The 21,015-nt window shown below is 35.2% G+C and overlaps 1 protein-coding gene across 2 annotated transcripts; it reads left to right on the forward strand.

The window, feature by feature from the left end:
* The first annotated feature begins 1,268 nt into the window (after positions 1-1,268).
* Positions 1,269-17,939, forward strand: LOC113693977 (L-arabinokinase-like). 2 transcript variants are annotated; one of them, XM_027212796.2, is made up of 29 exons: positions 1,269-1,528; positions 2,700-2,807; positions 3,061-3,129; positions 3,236-3,319; positions 3,704-3,780; positions 4,801-4,867; positions 6,157-6,214; positions 6,489-6,556; positions 6,632-6,694; positions 7,043-7,096; positions 7,197-7,299; positions 7,385-7,494; positions 7,590-7,709; positions 8,322-8,378; positions 9,256-9,428; positions 9,539-9,701; positions 9,955-10,038; positions 10,155-10,274; positions 11,763-11,893; positions 11,977-12,058; positions 12,772-12,859; positions 13,517-13,560; positions 13,666-13,761; positions 13,842-13,918; positions 15,141-15,356; positions 15,445-15,610; positions 16,258-16,329; positions 16,609-16,812; positions 17,486-17,939. In XM_027212796.2, the coding sequence occupies exons 1-29, from the start codon at positions 1,445-1,447 to the stop codon at positions 17,600-17,602; spliced, it is 2,955 nt and encodes a 984-aa protein (XP_027068597.2). In that variant the 5' UTR covers positions 1,269-1,444; the 3' UTR covers positions 17,603-17,939. The 2 variants fall into 2 exon arrangements, with proteins under 2 accessions (XP_027068597.2, XP_027068598.2); XM_027212797.2 differs by lacking the exons at positions 16,609-16,812; positions 17,486-17,939 and having other exon boundaries at positions 16,173-16,303.
* Positions 17,940-21,015: the final 3,076 nt, after the last annotated feature.

Raw genomic sequence — 21,015 nt, forward strand, 5'->3', positions numbered from 1 at the left:
GTGAGAACGAGGCAATGAGACCTTAATTTCGGTGAGTTTAAGTTCGAGGGGATCCTAACTTGCCTTTAATTCTACCTCCCTTCGATCTCTAAAATTCTTCTTCTTTTTTTTTTTTCCTTTTCTCTAGAACTCTTTTATCAAGATTTTTTTCTTCATCTCTTCCATGGGAGAGAGACCAACTCTGGTCTTTCCCCATGGGAGAAAGTACTCTTGATAGTTTAGATTCTCCTCTCTTAAGATCTTCTAGTGAGAGTTTTTTCTCTCTTAAATTGTTTTAGTGAGAGTTTTATTCTCTTTTGAATATTTTCTTGTGAGAGTTTTTTAGGTTTTTATCTTTGTGAAATTTGAGTTTTTGTAGATTTAGAATCTAGTTTCTCAGATTTGCAATTTCTCCTTTATTCTCAAATCTAATTTTTTTTTTTTTTGGACTTGAACCAGTTTTAAATAGATCTTATTGTCAGTAGACATGCACTAATGTATTGGGGTACAGTGATGCATCTGGATGAAAGATATATAGGAGTATCAAATTTACCTTTATTTGTATTATTTTCTTAAATCTGTTATATCTATTTGATTTTATATTTATATATATTTGTGTCATGTTTGTTTGATATATTTTCTGCTATTGGTGCAGATTTAATTGAATGAAATAATCTTTTCTATAAAAAAAAAAGTCCGAGGGCAATTTTAGTGGTATGGACGAGTTCATTTCATTGATTGAAAAATGACTAAGAAAAGCAGTGTATCTCGCTTAATTTGAAAAATTAAGGAGAAGTGTTGCAATTAAAAGAACAGGGGACCAAACTGGGATAAGGAGATAACTGAGGGAGGTTTAATCCTATTTTCCGGTACCAAATATTTTATAATGAAAAGGCCAAATCTAAACTTGGAAAAATGGCTAAAAGCCAAAAAAAAAAAAAGAAAAAGAAAAAAAAGGACAGAGTAGTAACTGGCAACGTACTGATGAAAGTGACTCCAGAGCTCAACAACCAAACCAATCTGTGACCATACTCTCCCGCGCTTATTTTGGTGTTTCTGATCTTTTAATGTAATAACTTTATCTAAATCTATTGCCCAAAAATAGAAGCAAAAAAACCTTAACAAACAAGAAGATTTTGAATTTACCTCAAAATCTGCTAACCGGATAAAGGATAAACTCAAGCCGATTACAGTCGTAGTTAGGAATGGATAAGAAAGACAAATGTAAGCCACTTTTAGATTACCCAATTGGGCCTATTTTAATGGGATCATTGATTTCTTTCAAAATTAAGTCCATTCAGAGTCAAGACAAGCTGTCAAAAATTTTATATGGTACAAAGGGTGGCCTAACTTGATTGCCATTTTGGGTGGAAAAAAAATAAAGATACAAAATTGGACTTGGGTTTTTCGTGTTTGAGGATTTCAAGATCGGTTTTTGAAGAATTCAGGAAATATTCCAGAAGAAATGGGAGGATCACCGAAGAACTCTCTCGTTTTTGCCTATTATGTTACTGGTCATGGATTTGGCCATGCCACTCGTGCTGTTGAGGTATTTGTTACTGTTTACTACAGTTTTCAATACATTTTTTCTAGAAGTTTTGGTATTTTTGGAGGTTTTGTCTGATGGATTTTTGTTGCATTTCGTGTTTGAGTATTTGGGGTTGCTTATTGCTGACAATGTTCATTGATGGGAGGGTTTTTTGGGTGGATGATAATGTGGATTTTGATCTTGGCCAGAAATTAATCCTGTTTATTCAGAAGTTGCAATTCTGGAAGTTTGAGTCATATGATCAGATGGGATTATTGCAACTGGTTTTATTTGGATCCGGACACCATTCAAGGGGGGATTTCGATCTGTGGAATGGACACTATGCATCCTGATTATGGTTATGTGGGATATGATCACTGCAATTTATTTTGGGGTTGGTGTAAATTATAAGGGAAAATGGGTTTGTGGGACTATCATGATCTTGAGCTCACACTATGGAAGTGAAGCGGGGGTGTACTTCTTGATGGAGTTCCAATGTTGCAAATTCAATGGTAGATACTTAACTGTTAGGGATGTGCAATAGTATTTCAATAAGCAAATCAAGTTGGACGTGCAGTAGTAATCTACTAATCTGAATGTAGAGAGTGGGAAAAAGCCAAATCTTTTTTTATTTTTCTTGTCATGAATCAACCCTGCAAGTGCTTGCTTCTTTTTCTCAGCTGCAGTTTTTCTGGCCAACAGATTTAGACAGGGTCTCTTGTTGTATTGGATAGTAGAGTCCTTATTAAAAATTTTGATTGGTAGGTTACCAAGTACAGTTCTATATTGAGAGTTTTCTTTTCTTTACTTGTTGAAAAAGATGCACTTATTGTTGTTGTTTTTTTTCGATAAGCAATCTTAATTAATATTGAGACAATTTATTCTTATCTGTATCCTTTTTAAGAAGGCTTCTCATTGGTTTGTGTTAGAACTGCTTGTGTGAATTGACAGTAGAAGCTGATGAATACTGATTCATGGTGAACTTTTAGTATTAAGTCAATAAGGGTTTATAGAGGAATTACTTTATTATGTGCTTTCTTCTGTTGCCAATCTATGAAAAGCGAAACTGGAGTGATTAATTTGCACAATGCAAACTCAGAATGTGTTAACTTGTACATTGTCTAGCGTTCAATTTTATTGTTTTGTTTTGCACAAAAAAAAAAAAAAAAAATCCTGATGTTGCGTTTGGCAGGTAGTGCGTAATCTTATACAATCTAGGCATCATGTCCATGTGGTTTCTGGTGCTCCTGAATATGTTTTTACAACTGCAATACAGTCACCCAGGCTTTTCATTCGCAAGGTCAGTAGATTGTGTTGCCAACTCCTCATTAGGTTTTAATTTGCACATATAATGTTTGCTCTTCAGTTAGCAGTTTTCAAGTTGAACTGTCAATTTTGTTGTATTTGAAGTTACATTATATGGATGGCTCTCTGGAGGAAATTTTTCATGCATGACTTGATTATTTGTTCGTGATCTTTCTTAATTATTTTTTGTTTTACCTTTTCTGCCTTATTCTGCAATTCAAGATCTCAAGCTTTTATGAACCTGCCAGGTGCTGTTGGATTCTGGGGCTGTTCAAGCAGATGCTTTGACTGTTGACCGCCTTGCCTCCTTGGAGAAGGTATAATCAACCAATGGAACATTTGTGTTATCCTGTCTGTGCCTTAATTCTTTCCCTCAGAGAGCAAGCAGATTTACTGTTTATTTTCTTGATATGGTAAATGTAGTACATTGAAACAGCAGTTGTACCACGGGCTTCCATTTTGGCAACAGAAGTAGAGTGGCTGAAATCTATCAAGGCTGACTTGGTGGTAATCTCTTGTTCAGTTTATGGTTAAATACTTGTTGTTTGACATCATTGAAAGGGTAATCCTTTTATCTGAAGTTCATGGTTAAAAGAAACTGTAAGGCAACGCAGGTAATGTCAGTGTGTTAATAGACAAAAATAGTTCTCTATGTCACACATTCATGTGGGTTTAAGGTGCCTATTCTGATAGGTTTTAGAAAAGTTTACTTCCTATGAAGCCCCTTTCAAATGGTTTGATTTTGTGCAAATAGGTTTCAGTGTGTTAATAGACAAAAACAGTTCTCTATGTCACACATTCATGTGGGTTTAAGGTGCCTATTCTGATAGGTTTTAGAAAAGTTTACTTCCTATGAAGCCCCTTTCAAATGGTTTGATTTTGTGCAAATAGGTTTCAGATGTCGTCCCTGTTGCATGTCGTGCTGCTGCAGATGCCGGAATTCATTCAGTTTGTGTAACCAACTTCAGGTACACTTCGGTGTTCTAATGTTTATTTTCAAGAATGGTCTCATTATCAGAGAGGTTTGCCTCATTCAAATCTTAGAGCAATTTTGTGCAGGATTTTTAAGCTATCAGTTTTATATATTTGAGGTTTCCTTAGATAGCAAGTATAAATTCAAAGATGTTTGACTTCCCAATGTGTCTGTCTGTTTGAAGTCCAAATAAATGTAGAGGATGCTTCTGGGAGCACATGGGTGTAACCACAACTGTTGCATGTTGTTAAACAATGGTGCATTTTGCTGCTGTTGATTTGTCGGCTCTTGAGCAATTGCCTCTGTGGTTCATCTACAGCTTATGCTCAAGTTTTTTTGGATATTTTATTTTGTTTTATTTCTGTTTTAGATTATAATCAACTGAGCTCAGTTTCAAAATTTAACAAGCTGACTTTTAGACTTGAAATTAGAGCCCTTGTTGCCTTCCTGCCTGGGATGCTGGTGGTCATTTTGAGGATTAAGCTGTAGGGATGGTGCTACATAGTGTTTTATATGTTTGAGAGGATCAGTTTCATATTCTTTCTAAAATGCTGATGTCAAGAAGGAGACATGACTCAACCATAGTTATAGTTTGATTCGTTAGTAGATTTTTGCACGAGTTTCTCTCTGTTTTTTGTCCCCTGCATCATGGTGAGAGATTTTCAGATGCGTCCTGGGTTAATATTCTTTCTTTAGGTCTTCAACCAAGGATTTCTCTCTTCTTCTGTTTTGAATTGTTAGGAATAGAAATGTAATGTGGCAATTCAATGTCTGTTTTGTCGCCTTTATCACTATTCAGGCATTTCCAATGAGGTGACTGGGCTGTTCGCAACCAACATATATATCTCATAAGCAATGTCAACAGCCATGGTTCTTTTCCCTGGTTGTGATTCAACTTTTGCTTTTAAGTTGTAAAATATGTTGGCAATTGGACTTTGACTAGTGTATCATCATCAATTGGCATTAGACAGGACTGTTTTAGGTGTCTATTATATTTTTCGTTTGCTCCTGGCAGTTGGGATTTCATCTATGCTGAGTATGTGATGGCTGCAGGATATACCAACCGTCCAATAATTTGGCAGGTGATTTTAATCTGTGTTGGAACTTATCTGCTAAATCTTTCTTTTAAGGGGCATACTGGGGGTCATTTGGGGGGAGGCACAGTAGAGGACAAATATCATTCCCGCCAACCAAAGAAAACAAAAGGGAACTCAATAGACCACTTCCAAATCATTTTAGATTAGTGAGTCATGGAATTCAAATGATCTCTTCTTATTTCCATCTTGGTATTCTATATGGTGAACATAACAATCTAGAAATTCATAGAATGAAAACCCGATTTTCTGTCTGCTTGCAAATGACTATGTACTTGAGAAGTTGAAGAGTGGGTAATGGTCTGGAAAGCTTTAGACTTTACATGCTAAATCCTTTAAGCAAACATCAAAATGGGGCAAGCTTTTCCTGGTTTCCAAAAGCAAAACTGACGAACTAATGGGAGTAATGGAAATCTGTTGGTTTCGTATGTGAATCTGTTGGTGGCATTCAGTGGTCAGATTGGAAGAATAACATCGGAATGCCTAAGCAATCAGGTGTAGAAAAGAAGTTTAAAATGTACTTGCACCAAAATATCTGGCTATCAATTGTGATTAAACATGTATATGTGAAGTAGAGAAGGTTGCTTGCTATCCTGTAAGAATCTTACTGAATGACATAAGATCTAGGAACTATAAGAAGCTTGGAGTTGAGCTGAGTGTGTTTTTGTTTTTCAACAAGCACACAGTTAACACAAAAAGAATCAGCAATATATGTGCAACATTGCAGTGAAACAAATATCACCACTTGTAATAAACTCCTACAGGAAGGTGATATCGATATCCTTGGGAAAGCAAGTGGTCAAATGCCATTCTTGAATTCATCACATGTTGCCTTGATGTAATTTAACTTTTCTCCAGATGTGACAGACCTTACATTGTGTTCACATTATAGGAACTTCAAGTAATTTATATATATATATATATATATATATATATATGTGCATGTCATCAGTTACAGTGGACTCATATTAAAAACTTTGTTTTTATCAGGGATTTTGTTAATTTATTTCTTATCAAGCATTAGGTTGGTGAAATATCTTTTCCAATTAAGTGTCTTTTGGTTTTGGTAACACTAAATGGATTTATTAATATTTGCAAAAAGAATTCCGAGATAATTTACTTAAGCTTATCATCTTTGTGGGTGTTTTATGGATATTTTGAGCATAGACGTTTTAATATCTACATTCTACTTCAATGAGCTTTTGATTAATCTCTTTGTTTATACAAGTATAGTGATCTTGAACCATCTAATTTTACATTCAACCTGACATATGCAGATAGCTGAAGATTATTCTCGTTGTGAATTTCTAATTCGTCTACCTGGATATTGCCCAAGTATGTCCTGTCCATGCAACTTTGTTGCTTTTCATTCGTTCTATATTAGTTTCCTTTACTTTAGTATCTTATAATCAAACATAGTTGGAGTTTCACTCGTTTTCTGATACTGACATTGCATTGTTTGGATCCCAATATTTCATACTTCTCCAAATTGATATCTTGTGTTTTATTTATTGAAGAAAAGGGGAAAAGAGAAACCTTAATCTTCTGTATTAATGTTTTATTGAAGTTAACTTCTGCTATCTCAAATTATGTAAGAAATGATTTTCAGTGCCTGCATTCCGTGATGTTGTTGATGTGCCTCTTGTTGTGAGGAGGCTACACAAATCCCGAGCAGAGGTTTGGCCTTAAATCTGTGCATGTTCATGTTTGCACACCATATGCTCTTGTGTCCTCAAGTATTGCATTTTGTAGGTTAGGAAAGAGCTAGGAATTGGGGACGACAAAAAAGTTCTTCTCTATAATTTCGGTGGGCAGGTAAAGTTAATGTTTTTCGGATTTGTATCTGACATTTCTCCTATTTTGGAATGTAGCCCTGAAATGACTCTGGTTTCCCTATCAAATAATAATATGTTCTTTCCACTTTTCTTGTTCATTTCAGAATTTGAGTTCATGACAACAGTCATGAATGCATCATGCAAATTAAGTAGAAAACTTTTGCAGAGGCTCATCTTTTTCATATCATTATCTGAGTACATCTATGAGATTATTCCTATTCCTTTTTTGTGCACTGACATAGTAGTAAATGATGCCATGTTTCTTAAAAGGTGTTTGGTGCACTCTCAAGCTATTATAACTAATGAGAATTTTGTCTCCTCTTGCCAGCTATCAGGATGGAATCTGAAAGAGGACTATCTACCTTCTGGATGGATATGCTTGGTTAATCTTCTTGAGCATTTGATCAGTTTTTTCCATCTTTTGCACTGTGGTTTAGACATACAGCGTGTGTTTGAAATTCAAGTGCTCTTTGATCGTGTAGGTATGTGGTGCTTCTGAAGATCAGGAGCTTCCTGGAAATTTTTTTAAGCTCCCTAAAGATGTATATACACCTGACGTAGTTGCTGCTTCGGACTGCATGCTTGGTAACTTCTTCCAGAATTAGGTTTCTACAATTAGTTTTCTTCTGTGGCCGCTAGACATATTATCTTGTTTCTATTGTCTCCTCAGGTAAAATAGGATATGGCACAGTTAGTGAAGCTCTAGCATATGGAGTGCCATTCATTTTTGTGCGCAGAGATTATTTTAATGAAGAACCATTTTTGAGACATATGCTTGAGGTAAAGTATTATGCTTGCTTATTCTGTAGGCTTGTTTTCTGACAATAAAAAAGATTTGAGCTCATTTCGGAATATCCACCTATCTTGTGAAACAGCACTTTCAGTGTGGTGTTGAGATGATTAGGAGGGATCTTCTCACTGGACACTGGGCCCCATATCTTGAACGTGCTATAACCTTGAAACCCTGCTACAATGGTGGCATTAATGGTGCTGAGGTAGATTCTTTCTTGTTTTACTTATTATTGTAAAGCGGAATGTCACCAAGCATAAAACTGACATATGAAAAGATTGAGTTGTTTCCTCCCTTTTTCCATAAATCTCTTCTAAGTCACAGGTTATTAAATAGCTAATATTCTTGGGTTTGTACGATGTAGACAACCTCATCACTTTCAAAGGCAATTTGTGCCGTCGAAGCGGTTTAATAATGAAATGAAGAAAGGTTTACTTGGACTTTTGATATTGATTATTGAAAAAAATGAATACCAAAGTTCATGTTGAATTCTGATTTTAGTACATGCAATTGGTAATATATTAGCATACTGAGATATACAGTATTCCTGGTTTTTTGAATTCTTTGTGACAAAACGGAAAGTGATTATAAAAGTTATTTTCCCCCTTAATGAAACATGCCCAAGAATTGAGGTTGAAGGTGGAAGTGATTGCTTTCCAATCATGACTATCAGAATTAGCTTGCTTCCAGTGTTCTGGTGCTCTCTCTCTCTCATGTGTTTTCCTTGCTCAGCAATCTGCTCAGGTTTCTTTTACACCTCGTTTTGAAATACCTGGATTAACTGTTGATCTCTTGCTGTTACCTAACGACTCCTCAGGTGGCTGCCAACATACTACAGGATACGGCTTCAGGAAAAAGTCATGCTTCTTGTAAGGTAATGTCTGTTCAACTTAATAACAATCAGACTTTCATTTGTCCAGGTTTACATTTTGGTCAGGTGCGTGGTAGTCACAGTTGTTTGTTTTAAGCTTATTTGAACCTCAGATATGTCCAGTCAATATGGCAATAATCCTGGCAACTGAATCTTTCTTTGCAACCAATATTTGTCAATACCCTGGTTTATACCTCGATTATGGATGATGTACAGTACCTCGATGGTACAATTCCAATATTTTGTCAAAATATCTACCATAGCCTTACATTTTTAGCTTCAGAAAATCAATGAAACAGATACATAAATATATATGGGACTGAGGACATAGTTAACAATTAAAACCAGTATCAACAGTAAAATGAGCTGTCAATCTGGTCCTTTTGTGTTGCATGCTGTTTGCTTTGCTTGAAACACTTTCCCTATATACTAGAGTTGGCAGACTATCAGGGAATGTTTTTGAAAATACTTCTAAGAAAGATTTGGGAATTCCAAATCAATACCATGTACATCACCTGTTTAAACAATAATAATAGAGGGGACATATGGTACAAGACCATTTCTGTCCTACCTTCTTTGATTCACTTTATATGTGTGAGATTTGGCTCCAACTTGGTCAATGTCAATGATAAGAGACACAGCTTTAGATTTATGGACTTATTGGAATCCATTTAAGAATGTAGTACATGCATGTATTACAATGTAGTCAATTGGAGAAGTTAGTATCTAAAAGCAAAATGGTTTTCCTCTTTCTTTAGATCTCTCTTTAGCAAAATGACTTTGTTTGCAAGGTCGCAATGTCCAGAGTCTGAATTGTGTTTGTTGCTGATCATACTTGGAACCTCACAAGGTTTATTCTGCATGCTTTTTCCTGATATAGCCTAGTGGATCGAGGAGGTTGCGAGATGCAATTGTTCTTGGGTATCAGCTTCAGAGAGTTCCTGGTAAAGATGTAGCCATCCCTGAGTGGTATGCAGTAGCGCAAAATGAACTAAGTTTTCGAAGTGCATCGCCAAATGATAAATCAAGTCCAGCTATCTCATGTACAAAAGAGTAAATTCCCATCCATTTTCTGGCTTATTCCCTTGTTATCTAATACAATCTGGAGTCTTTGCGATACTTATAAAATATTGCTTTTTTTTGGTAAATGGGATATGTTGTAGAATCGAAGACTTTGAAATTCTTCATGGAGATCACCATGGTCTGTCAGACACAATAAGTTTCCTTAAGGGTTTGGCAGAATTACGTGCCTTAGCTGATCCTGTGAATCATAACACACACCAGTCCCGCGAGAGCCTGGCTGCTGCAGCACTCTTTAACTGGGAGGTATGGGAAATTTATTTTTCCCACTACTGTATATTTTAGTGAGACAACAAATGAAAATAAATTTAATGTCCTGACGTGGTTTAATTCAATTACAAGTATACAGGTCTGCAGAACTCTTTCACAATAAATGGAGTTTCATGGAATTTTCATTTCTCTAGAGTCCTTTATCTCTGTGCTTATTTATACTAATTAGGTCCTCGGAATGTCTTTTGCTTCTTTATGCTCTTGTTTTAGTCAATTTCTGTTTCTACAGGATGAAATATTTGTTGCTAGAGCTCCAGGAAGATTAGATGTAATGGGAGGGATTGCAGACTATTCAGGGAGTCTTGTTCTGCAGGTGGTTTCTGCCATTTGTTTTCCTCCGATATTCGCACTACTAAGCTTTATTCATGTAAAGTTCATTACATCATCACAGTTTATCTCTAACTGTATTGGATGCTTCTGATTTCTCAGATGCCTATTAGGGAAGCATGCCATGTTGCCATTCAGAGGAATCATCCGAGCAAGCAGAAGTTGTGGAAACATGCACAGGCCAGGCAGCAAAAAGAAGCACGAACCCCTGTAATCCAGATAGTATGTTCATTGATTCTGTTTTACATCATTAGTAGCTCCTTGAATTTTGCATAGGAAAGTTTAAGTGAATTTGCAGTATATGGTTTAATCCTAAGCTAGCTAATTTGGAATGTTTCTTGTGCCCTCCCTCCCCCCCCCCCCCCCTTCTCTCTCTTTGAGAGAGAGAGAGAGATCTTTTATTGCTTGAACTTGCAATGAATATTTTTCTGTATGCTTTTGACCTGTAACATAGTTAAGAGACTGGCCTAAACAACACTAAAATTTTATGTCACTATTAGAGATCTTTTATTGCATTTTCTAACAAAATCATCTGATTTTGGCGGAGATGTGCTTTATTTTTGTTGCAAAAATCTGGCCTCTAGGGAAGTCCTTAAATTGGTTTACGATCTATGTGAGCTGTAGAGCTATTGCTTCATACATTTGTTTCAACCACTGGCTTTTCTTTCCACGTGGCCTTTAACCAATAAGCATCATTGTTAGAAAGTGCTCCTTTTTGTCTTTTTTTAACATATTGTACTTATCCTGTGAGTACCATCTAAGTCACGAGAAGAAAAGCATGTTATTTTACTTATCACTTTGTTTTTGTCACACGTCCATTACTTTCTCCGGCAACTCATTTTTTTGAAGATAATCAAATTGGGTGCCTCTTGGATGGGGCCTTTAGTCTTTCCACGAAACCCAAGGACATTTTGACTCTCATATTATTCAAGAAAGAAGAGCTGAACTCACCATTTACTATCGTGTAATCAGTATTATAATGCAAAGAACTTTTCATGATTCCTCCAATGTATATTAGTGCATGCTACATGGACCTGGCAACAGATGTTGGTTATGATTATGAGCCTATTTGTCTGATTTGTTGATTTTCCAGACCTGTGATATCGGGAAGCCACATAATGGCTCAACACGGGTACCTGGGTCTAATTTGTATCCTCAGTTGTAATTGACATATTAAGTAAATATGACGACAGGAAACCAACTTATTTTAATTTACCACTCATGTTCACAAGTGCATATTTGTTGGTGTGAAAGCATATAAGAGAAGGAAAGAAAAGAGTCATGATAATTAGAGGCAAAATCTTTGACATGCATACATAGTGATTTCAACCAGAAGTAACATATTCCAGCTATTCTCTCTGTATTTCTTGTGTTTGTTAACCGTTGAGGAGTCCAAACTTCAAATGAAGTGTGGGACAAAAGATCCAATATCATTACTGGATTTGTATGGGTGTCGATGGGGAGAAGAGTCCACGAAACATGTCTGTCTCAGACTTTTGGATTCTTATTCTGCATGAGTCCATCTCTAGTTCATTGGATGTGGTATTGCAAGATTATTTGGTTGCAGATACAAAAAATCATGAATAATCTCCTTTTATTTTCGATTTTTGTTCTTCGTGAATTCATTTCTTGATCATTGGATGTGGTATTGGAAGATTATTTTCTTACAAATACATAAAATAGTCAATAATCATTACTTGCTGCTTGAAGGTATCGTTAGGATCAGAATTGGGCAATCGTGGACCAACGTTTGACATGGACTTGTCAGGTTTAATAGATAGTGGCAAACCTATATCATATGAAAAAGCACGAAAGTACTTTTCGCAGGATCCATCACAGAAGTAAGTGCGTTTTCTATCATAGGACTATGTACTTTCATTGTTATCAGTCACCAGTCTCGTCACTTTTCAACAACCCTTTCTAGGTGGGCAGCATATGTTGCAGGTACAATTTTGGTGCTGATGACTGAATTGGGTGTTCGTTTTGAAGACAGTATCAGCATACTGGTATAAATGCTTTTAATTGTTTATGGATTTCATGTGTATACATTTGATACTAATGTTTCTTGGAAAAATTTATGCAGTCAGCACATGCTTTAGTACCAATGCAAGAAAAAGATTATTTTATTTACTTATTTTAGATAAACAAAAGAATTGATCCAAAGGTATTCATTTGATTGTGGAACACTCTAATAACAGGGATGCCAAACATGCCATCAAATATCTTCCAAGAAATAAAGCAAGGCACCATAAGAAGTAACATGTTAATCACAAACTGGGCTAGTTAGTGCTGCCTGCTGACCCATAAATTATTCACAACAGATTCGTTGATTATGAAGATTTTACAAACTAAGAATAACAGCGTCGGATCATGTTTTGAAGAGCAATAAGCTTTGGTGATAATTGGAATTGAATTTAGTCCATGTAAAGAAGTTCTATATGTTCCATTTCGTTTTGAATTAAAAATATGGATGTAGCTATCTAGAGGCAGGAAATTAAACAGTAAGAAACACCTAGCAAGAAATTATGCAGAGGGGGTTAATGAGCCAAAATAAATATTAGAAGCAATAAGATGCTGTTAATGGGGATGGGCTTCACTTGCCAAAATAGATGACTCAAGATTTTAATCTCGATCTGGTTTCTCTTAAAAGTTTAAATTTCCTATAGTTTCTAGGTGCTTGAGTTGCACCAACGTATTGCTAACAATAGTTTCCACCCAGGTAAGCTCAGGGGTCCCAGAAGGCAAAGGGGTATCCTCTTCTGCTGCAGTAGAAGTTGCCAGCATGTCGGCTGTTGCTGCTGCTCATGGTATATGCCATTTCAATTTCCTCTTTGATGTAATTTTTGGTGATGAATGCATCCAAGAATTTATGTCCTAATTTTGACTGTACAAACTGTTTTAATTGCTCTTGCTTCTGTTGGGTCTAGTGTAGCTATTACCTATAAGTGGAGTATGGCCATTCAAAAGTAGATGTTGTAAAATTTCAGAATCATCTTAGTCAAAAAGAAATTATAGATATTCATTCTGCACAGTTGGCATTTCTATGTACTTAATAATTGATTATAGTGTTGGTGCTGTTAAAGTTCACTTACTTTAGCTGGGTTACATAATTGTCCAAGTGATAGCGTGATACTTCTCTTTTTAATGTTAATACTTTTAATCCCCAAGATTTTGTTCTTTTCCTTAAAGTTTTGTAAAGGCTTAGGTAGGGAAACTTCAATTTTTATAGACAAGTGACTAATAAGGTTAAATTGATGGTTGTAGAAGCTGAAGATGTAAAATGTCACAAATTTGGTTTGCATATTTGGCTGAGGTGGTTCTACAGTATGATTTATGTGTTTATCTGCCACTTACTAAGCTATTAAAATGGCTAACACCCAATCAAAGTACTCATGATTATGCCTGATAAGTTATCCTGATACTTGATAAACATTAATTTTTATGTGTTACACCTATTCTTGCAGGATTGACCATTGCCCCGAGAGATCTTGCTTTGCTTTGCCAGAAGGCATGCTCCTCTAAGCTTCCTTTTGTCTGTGTCTTACTTTTGGTTATATATTAGCTTTTATACCACCAATTTTCATTTTAAGTTCCCTCTTCAAGCTTCTAACAGGTAGAGAATCATGTTGTTGGTGCCCCATGTGGAGTGATGGATCAGATGGCTTCTGCATGTGGTGAAGCAAACAAACTTCTGGCAATGGTTTGTCAGGTAAGCATAATCTGGTGTGCAGCTTTTGCATCTTTTATGACAATCCAATTAATTCTAAACTATACATTGTTCCTATGCAGCCTGCTGAGGTACTAGGATTGGTAGAAATCCCGCCCCATATACGTTTTTGGGGGATTGATTCAGGAATACGTCACAGGTGTTGCATCTGAGAATGCTTTCCCTTTGATACCTTGTTTTTTTATTCTTGCAATTGGCATTACTATGATATCAAAGGAAAGCACTCAATCTTAGACTTTTTATGTCATGCACAAAAAAACTAGGGTTATTTACCAGAATATTTTAATTTTTGTGGGTTCCTGACTTAGAGAAATTGATTTCTAATTGATTTTGTTTCATTCTTTCTCATTTTTCTTCTTCTTGTGCGTCCTTTGTTGTCAAACTCCAACTCCACTTCTCCACTCCTCCCCCTCAAGTCTTTTGTCCAGTTCTTCCAACCAAACACTCCATTTTGTTTTCATGCAAAACCACCAAGGCCCAACGTCTCTACTCAACATCTCTACTAGTTCTAGTGTTGTAATCTTCCACTTCCATGGCCCTCATCTCTTCTTGTCGATTTGAATTGTCCCTCTTCTTCTTCTGCTACTTATGGTGTTTGTTGGCTTTGGTTTACTCCTGCTGACGATGACAAGGATGAGGATCACTTCTGCTGCACTCTATTTTGGCATCTTTATCATCATGATTGTCTGGCCACTGAGATTTGGCCAACACAGCAGATGAAAGAAGGCACCTCTGCAAGGTAGTTTGATATGACGTTGATGGTAGTTGTGGTTGCACAGAGGGGGTTTTGGCAGTTAAAGATGCCAGAAGAGGCGTGTTTTAGATGGTGTGCTTTTGTTGCTGCTCTTCCTTTTTATTCTTCTCTTCTCGTGGGTGCGTAGAGGAGATTTATGGAGAAGGAGAAGAGGAGAAGGAGAGGGAGTAGACCGAGGACAAAAGGAATAAGATTAGCATAAGACTTAGAAGCAATGGATAAGGAAGAAGTTGATTGTTTTAAAGATAGACGTTAAAGCTGCCGATTGTTTTAGAAGTCAATTTCTCTTTGGGAACCCATGTGAAACCTACAAGGCAAAGCCAAAGTTGTTTGTGCCAAGGCAAAGCTACTTATCAACATATTCTGATTATTTTGCTGAGTCACTTCATAATTGTGGATTTATCCTTCTGACAGATATTCGCCTTTCTCATTTTGTGGAAAAGTATTTGATATTCCTTATGTTGTCCTTTTTGTGGTTATTTTGTAGATTTAATATTTGTTGGGGAACTACAATAAAAGGGTCCTTTCAAGATAAATACTCAATAAACCAAGTTAAAGTACCATGTTGGTACAAATGTACCTGAACAAGTTTTTTGTTTTTATGCAGTGTTGGTGGTGCAGATTATGGATCTGTGAGGGTTGGTGCTTTTATGGGTAGGAAGATAGTGAAGTCTACTGCATCTGCACAGATTTCTTGCTTGTTACAAAATAACTCTTCCCAGCAAGTCAATGGGAACACCTCAGATGAAAGAGAGAAGGATGGAAATAATTTACTTGAAACTGAGGCTTGTCTTGATTACTTGTGCAACCTGTCACCTCATAGGTAACATAGCATCAATAGATTCAATGCTCTTTGGGATTGGTTGTTTGTTTGTTCAGAATCTCATGACACGCTTTTTCCTCAATTTTAGATATGAGGCTTCCTATGTTGATAAGCTTCCAGAGTATTTGCAAGGGCAGGAATTTTTAAATAAGTATGTCAATCATGAAGATTCTGTAACAGTTATAGACAAAAAGCATACCTATGCAGTGAGAGCACCAACCAGGCATCCTATATACGAGAACTTCCGAGTCAAGGTCAGTTTTTATTATACACCATAGATGTTGTATGAGGAGGTATTCCTTGATTGTAATCTTCTAAATTTTGTCCAAGTTGATCTAGTAAAGTTCAAGGCTACAGCAATGGAGTCTTGGAAAAATTTGTAATTACCACCCTTACGTTCCAAGAACCAGAGTATGGATCTGTGAGGGTTGGTGCTTTTATTGACCACAGTTTATAAGAGATTATGCATTACCAAGAATACAGAACGCCAAAGAAGTTTGCGGCAATTCTTTCTTCTTTTTTCGTTTTTAACTTTAAATTTGATGTAGCAGTCTTTCCTAATTATTATTTTGAAAATGTCTATTCTCTCCCCGTCTCCCTTTCTCTCTCTCTCTCTCACACACACACATAAAACAATACATTCCATTATGGAATAACACAAATGCACAATGCTGACAACTATCTTAAGAACCAGAACTTCAGATTTTAAGTCTGCTTCCCTACAAATTTTGCCTATGTGCTCATTAATTATCTATATCCTGATGAAATCTTCTGATGAATCCTCTTTTATACATTATTCATTTTGAATTAGTTCAGCAATGCTAGAGATCAACCATTATGATGAAGTTGTCTGATTACGAATTTTGCTCTTGCTGTCACCACTGTGGATTAAAAAATGCAGGCCTTTAAAGGATTATTATCTGCTGCTCCCTCTGACGATCAGCTTTCTTCTCTTGGAGAAATAATGTATCAGGTACTTGACTTTTTTTTTTTTTTTTGTCTTTTTCAAAAAACCTATAATCAGATTCTTATCTGAGTTATACATTTTGTGTATTCATATTTACTCTATGCTGTTATGATGGTTCAACGTGACCCTAAAATGAACAGTGGTATAAAGAGAAACAATACAGTTTTTCCAGCTCATGATACTCTAAAAATGGACAAAGACAAAAACACAGTCAAGGGCTTTAGTTGAAATTTAAACTATGGCTCCAATTTTTGCTACTTCTAACTGACACAGTGCTATGTACAGTGTCATTACAGCTATAGCCACTGTGGACTTGGCTCGGATGGGACAGATAGGTTGGTGGAATTGGTACAACGACTGCAGCATTCTAAATCGGCAAAATCTGAAATGGGTACCTTGTTCGGGGCAAAAATTACTGGTGGCGGCTCTGGAGGAACAGTTTGCGTTATTGGGAGGAACCTTCTGAGAAGCAGTGAACAAATATTTGAGGTAAATTTATAAAATCTTAATCATTTACTTATTCTACAGAGATGACCATCTTTTCCTTCCATTTTCTTGTCCCTCAAAAAGTTCACCCTTTGCTTGCTTGTCCTTATGCTGATGTTGGTGTATGTCAATAAATGGTTCTTAAACATTCATATGATCGAAGAGGCTGTGACTTTACAACATTGGTTAGAGGCGAGTGCACTATCCATTCGTTATCCCTTCTGCGTATGCTGATGAGTGTTTCTTTAACTTATTGTTATGCGTATCCTTGAATTGAAAGAACTATTGATTATTTTCTGCTCGAGCACTTGCTATCAAATATTTTCATCTTGTTTAAAGAATAGCACTATCGTTTAATGAAATTTAGAGATTGTACTTCTTAAGGATAGATAATGATCTGCATCCTCATATCAGCCAAAGACCGAGGAATTTCGATTAATTTCCTTGTAAGCATGAAGCAGAAAATCTACCATGTGACCATATGCACTTGATGTCTTTCATTACTTTGAAAGCTACTTGTTTCTTATCTTTTTCTCCCTTCATATTCCTTTTCCTTTTGTGGTAACATTGCCTTGTGAGATATGTGTTCCAAATTCCTAGTCCAATGTTCAAGGGGTCTCGTAGTATTCTCTGATTATGTTCTAAATTCTTGATGATTTTTCTTTTTCTTATGCAGATTCAACAAAGATACAAAGCTGCCACAGGATTTTTGCCATTTATATTTGAAGGCTCGTCACCAGGGGCAGGAAAATTTGGTTATCTGAAAATTCGTCTCAGATCCCGTTCGCAATAATGCTATTGTTCAGGATTGAGCTCTTCAAGCTCTAAAATAATTGCAGGAAGGGTCATGGCTCAGAACCTTTCAATGCGATTGGAACGCTAAATTGCTTCTCCATGAGGGGAGGGATCGGTTGGGTGGTTCGGAGGAAGGGAGTATAAGTGAAAGGTCCCGAGTTCAAGTTCCCCACATACATTAAGAAAAAAAAAAACCTAAAAAAATGCTTCTCCATATTGTTATGTCGGTGAATTTGTCTCTTTTTTTTTCCTTTTTTTTTTTTTAATAGAAGTTCATTCCCTTGATGCTGTCTTTGAAACAAAACAATTTCTACAGTTTTCATCTCTTTTCCAAATTTTAGTTTGGGTTAAAATTATTAAGGAAGGCAGCTTGCAAAGTGCATGGTAAATAAAAGAAAACTAAAAGTGATTCAAGAAACCAAGTGTCTATACCTTTCAGTTCCTTTAGCATTGGATACTTTTCAATTTGATTTCTAGAATTTTAGTTACATGATGATTTGAGAGACCAAATTTATGTGCATTTTAATTCCTTCAGTATTTATATTGTGCAAGATCTTATGCTTCAGTTAGATAATTATTCGAAAAAACATATTTTCGAAAATTGAAATACTGCAGACTAAATTTGACAACATGAAAAACATAGAGAGAAATTGTATTGAAAATGAACCATGTTAGTGAGCCAAATTGTGCTAAAATTATTAAGATTCCACGAACATGGGACAGAAACAATGGTGAATGATAATCTTTAGACATCTGAACAACCTTCAAAACCATCTAAACTTTTATCAAAACAAATTTGGGACAAGTTTCCTTTGCAAAAACATTGGTTTTCTTTGATAATTGGAAAGAATACCACAAAAAAGGGGTAATTTTAAAAACCTCTCCTAAGATTTCTGATAATTGTAGCCACCTCTCCTAAGATTTGAAAAATTATATTTAACTCCCTTGATGCTATGAAAAGTTTATGATAACCTTCACAAACTTTACAAAATTTATGTGAAAATGAGTTCAAAGAGAAAAATAGAAATTCCTTTTTGGCAATATTTCTTTATCCTAAAACCCTAACATCATCTAATCTAGTACATTATCTTCATTCCCAATTTTTAGACTAGATTAATTAATCAATTTACAAAAAGTTGACCAACCAAATAGGGAGGCATTTGTTAAAATAAGTATCTTCAAAAGTTACTTAACCAAAAAAAAATGTTCAAAATACCAAAAAAGAAAACTTTCAAAATATGGCTTAAATTTCCCTAAAAAAAAACTAAATTAAAATTTTCACCTAACAGATAATGGTGATAGTTTACTTTTTAGCATTTAGTTTGTTTTACATATCAGATAAGGGTAATATTGGATATTCATAATATATATATATATATATATATATATTGCTTTCCTCGTCAATTGTTATCAAAACATGTTTTCTAAGAGAAGTTTCCGTAATTTTTCAAACCTCAAGAGGCGGCTGCAATTGTCAAAAATCTGATTTTTGAAATTATCCAAAAAAAAAAAAAAAAAACAGCAACAACAACAACAAATGTATACGCCGCCCTAGTAGACAAATATTTGAACAACTTGCCTCACGCCTTTGCCTTTGCCCGTCATAAAGGAAGCTGTCTACTCAAGCCGGCAAATGTTTCTTGGTGATAAATAGGCTTTATACCACATGCAATGGGCAAATTGCTTGAGATGACTATTCCAACGATTTGCACCGAATTTAGTCGGATTCATACAGACGGGGCCAACAACTGTCTTGAAAGGACAGTTATGGAATCATCGGATAACGGCCACAATTTGCTTTGCAGAGACTGCTGTCAAATTTTTGACAAGATAATTTTCATGGCTGTATGCGCACAACTTTGTGTTCCACATACATGATGCGATTACGATTTGAGACATTGAAATTTGTTTGATGATAACATTATCGTATCAAAGTTTAATTATTAATAAAAGTCTAAGAGTAAGTTTTTTTAATACATTGTCAGTGTATAATTTTTTTTTTTTTTGTGTTACAGTTGCAGGTTTAGATCATGCTATAATACTGTGAATTTAAAATTAAAATTAAAATTATATATAGGTGACGTATCTCGCTATAACTGCTTGTGTAAAAAAATCACTATACTATCAGTGCATAAAAGGTTAATTTAAAATTCTAAGCTTATAGCATTACTTTTAGAGATAATAAAAGCGAATGTTCAATTTAATCATAAGTCGGTTTGTCTAACTGGTGCCCATAAGCAGTCATTAAGATATATTTCAAATGTTATATTTTTTAAAATATTAGATTAGTTAGAGAAAGTAAATAAATACAAGAGAAGGTAAGTAAGATTAAATAAGGAAAGTATATATATAAATGTAAGAAAAGATAATAATTATTAGTATGTATGTGTTTGTGTGTATATATATATATATATATATATATATATATATATATATCCGTTAGGTGTGCTAACGGATGCCCTAAGAAAAACCCATCAAAAATACTTTCAATGTAGTTGGATGTTACTTGACGCAATTAAGTAGTACCTGAAAATAACAAAGCAACAAAAAATGAATATTGTTTGCTTGCTCTTTACTAAGCTAAAATTAGTTTGTTATAGATGATAGTAACATGTAACACCCTAGTGAAACACCCCTCCCTCGACCCCCAATGGCACTGGATCCACTTGCCTCCAACTCCCTGGATGGTTGCATTTCCAAACAAAGCCAACAAAATAGACTACCATTTTGCAGATTGATCGAGGGTTTTCATAGATACAAGCACGCCAAAATATTAGTCGAAAGTAAACAAATGTTGCAAGAAACTTGCTTTTGGATTGGTTATTTTTTGAAAAACAAGAGATTTTCATATACAGTGATACAGTAATACATAAATAAAAATAATCACAAAAATACCAAAAAAACCTCAAAACACTAAAAATACCAAAAACAATCTCAAAAGTACTAAAAACAACCTCATCTACAATAAAAGTTTTTCACCTACATTGTTGCGGTAAAACACCTTCAAAAACAGCTAATCCAAATAAACACTAATTCAAAACAGGAAAGATTTGAGTACATATCAAAACTATTGGAAAAAAAAATGCTCATTCTCATTTCCCTTTCCGCATAATCTTGGATACATGTAAAGTCCTCCTCCAAAAGAATTGTAATATCAATTTTAACATTATAACAGAAGATTGTCTTTGACATAGAGCTAATATAAATTAAACCTATAGTTGAAATTGTACCATGAGTGTATAAGCTAGGGCTTAAATGTACTAAAGAAGCTTATGTGTTGCTTCTTTCTACACGTTGGTATATCTAAGCTAAAAATGACATAGTTAATTAGGAGAATTTTACTGGCTAAATGTATATATCTTATCAAAAGGCTTGATAAGATTAGATGGATAATGTTGTGCTTATTTGAGA

This window comes from Coffea arabica, chromosome 6c (assembly GCF_036785885.1).
Source record: "Coffea arabica cultivar ET-39 chromosome 6c, Coffea Arabica ET-39 HiFi, whole genome shotgun sequence".
Lineage (NCBI taxonomy): Eukaryota > Viridiplantae > Streptophyta > Magnoliopsida > Gentianales > Rubiaceae > Coffea > Coffea arabica.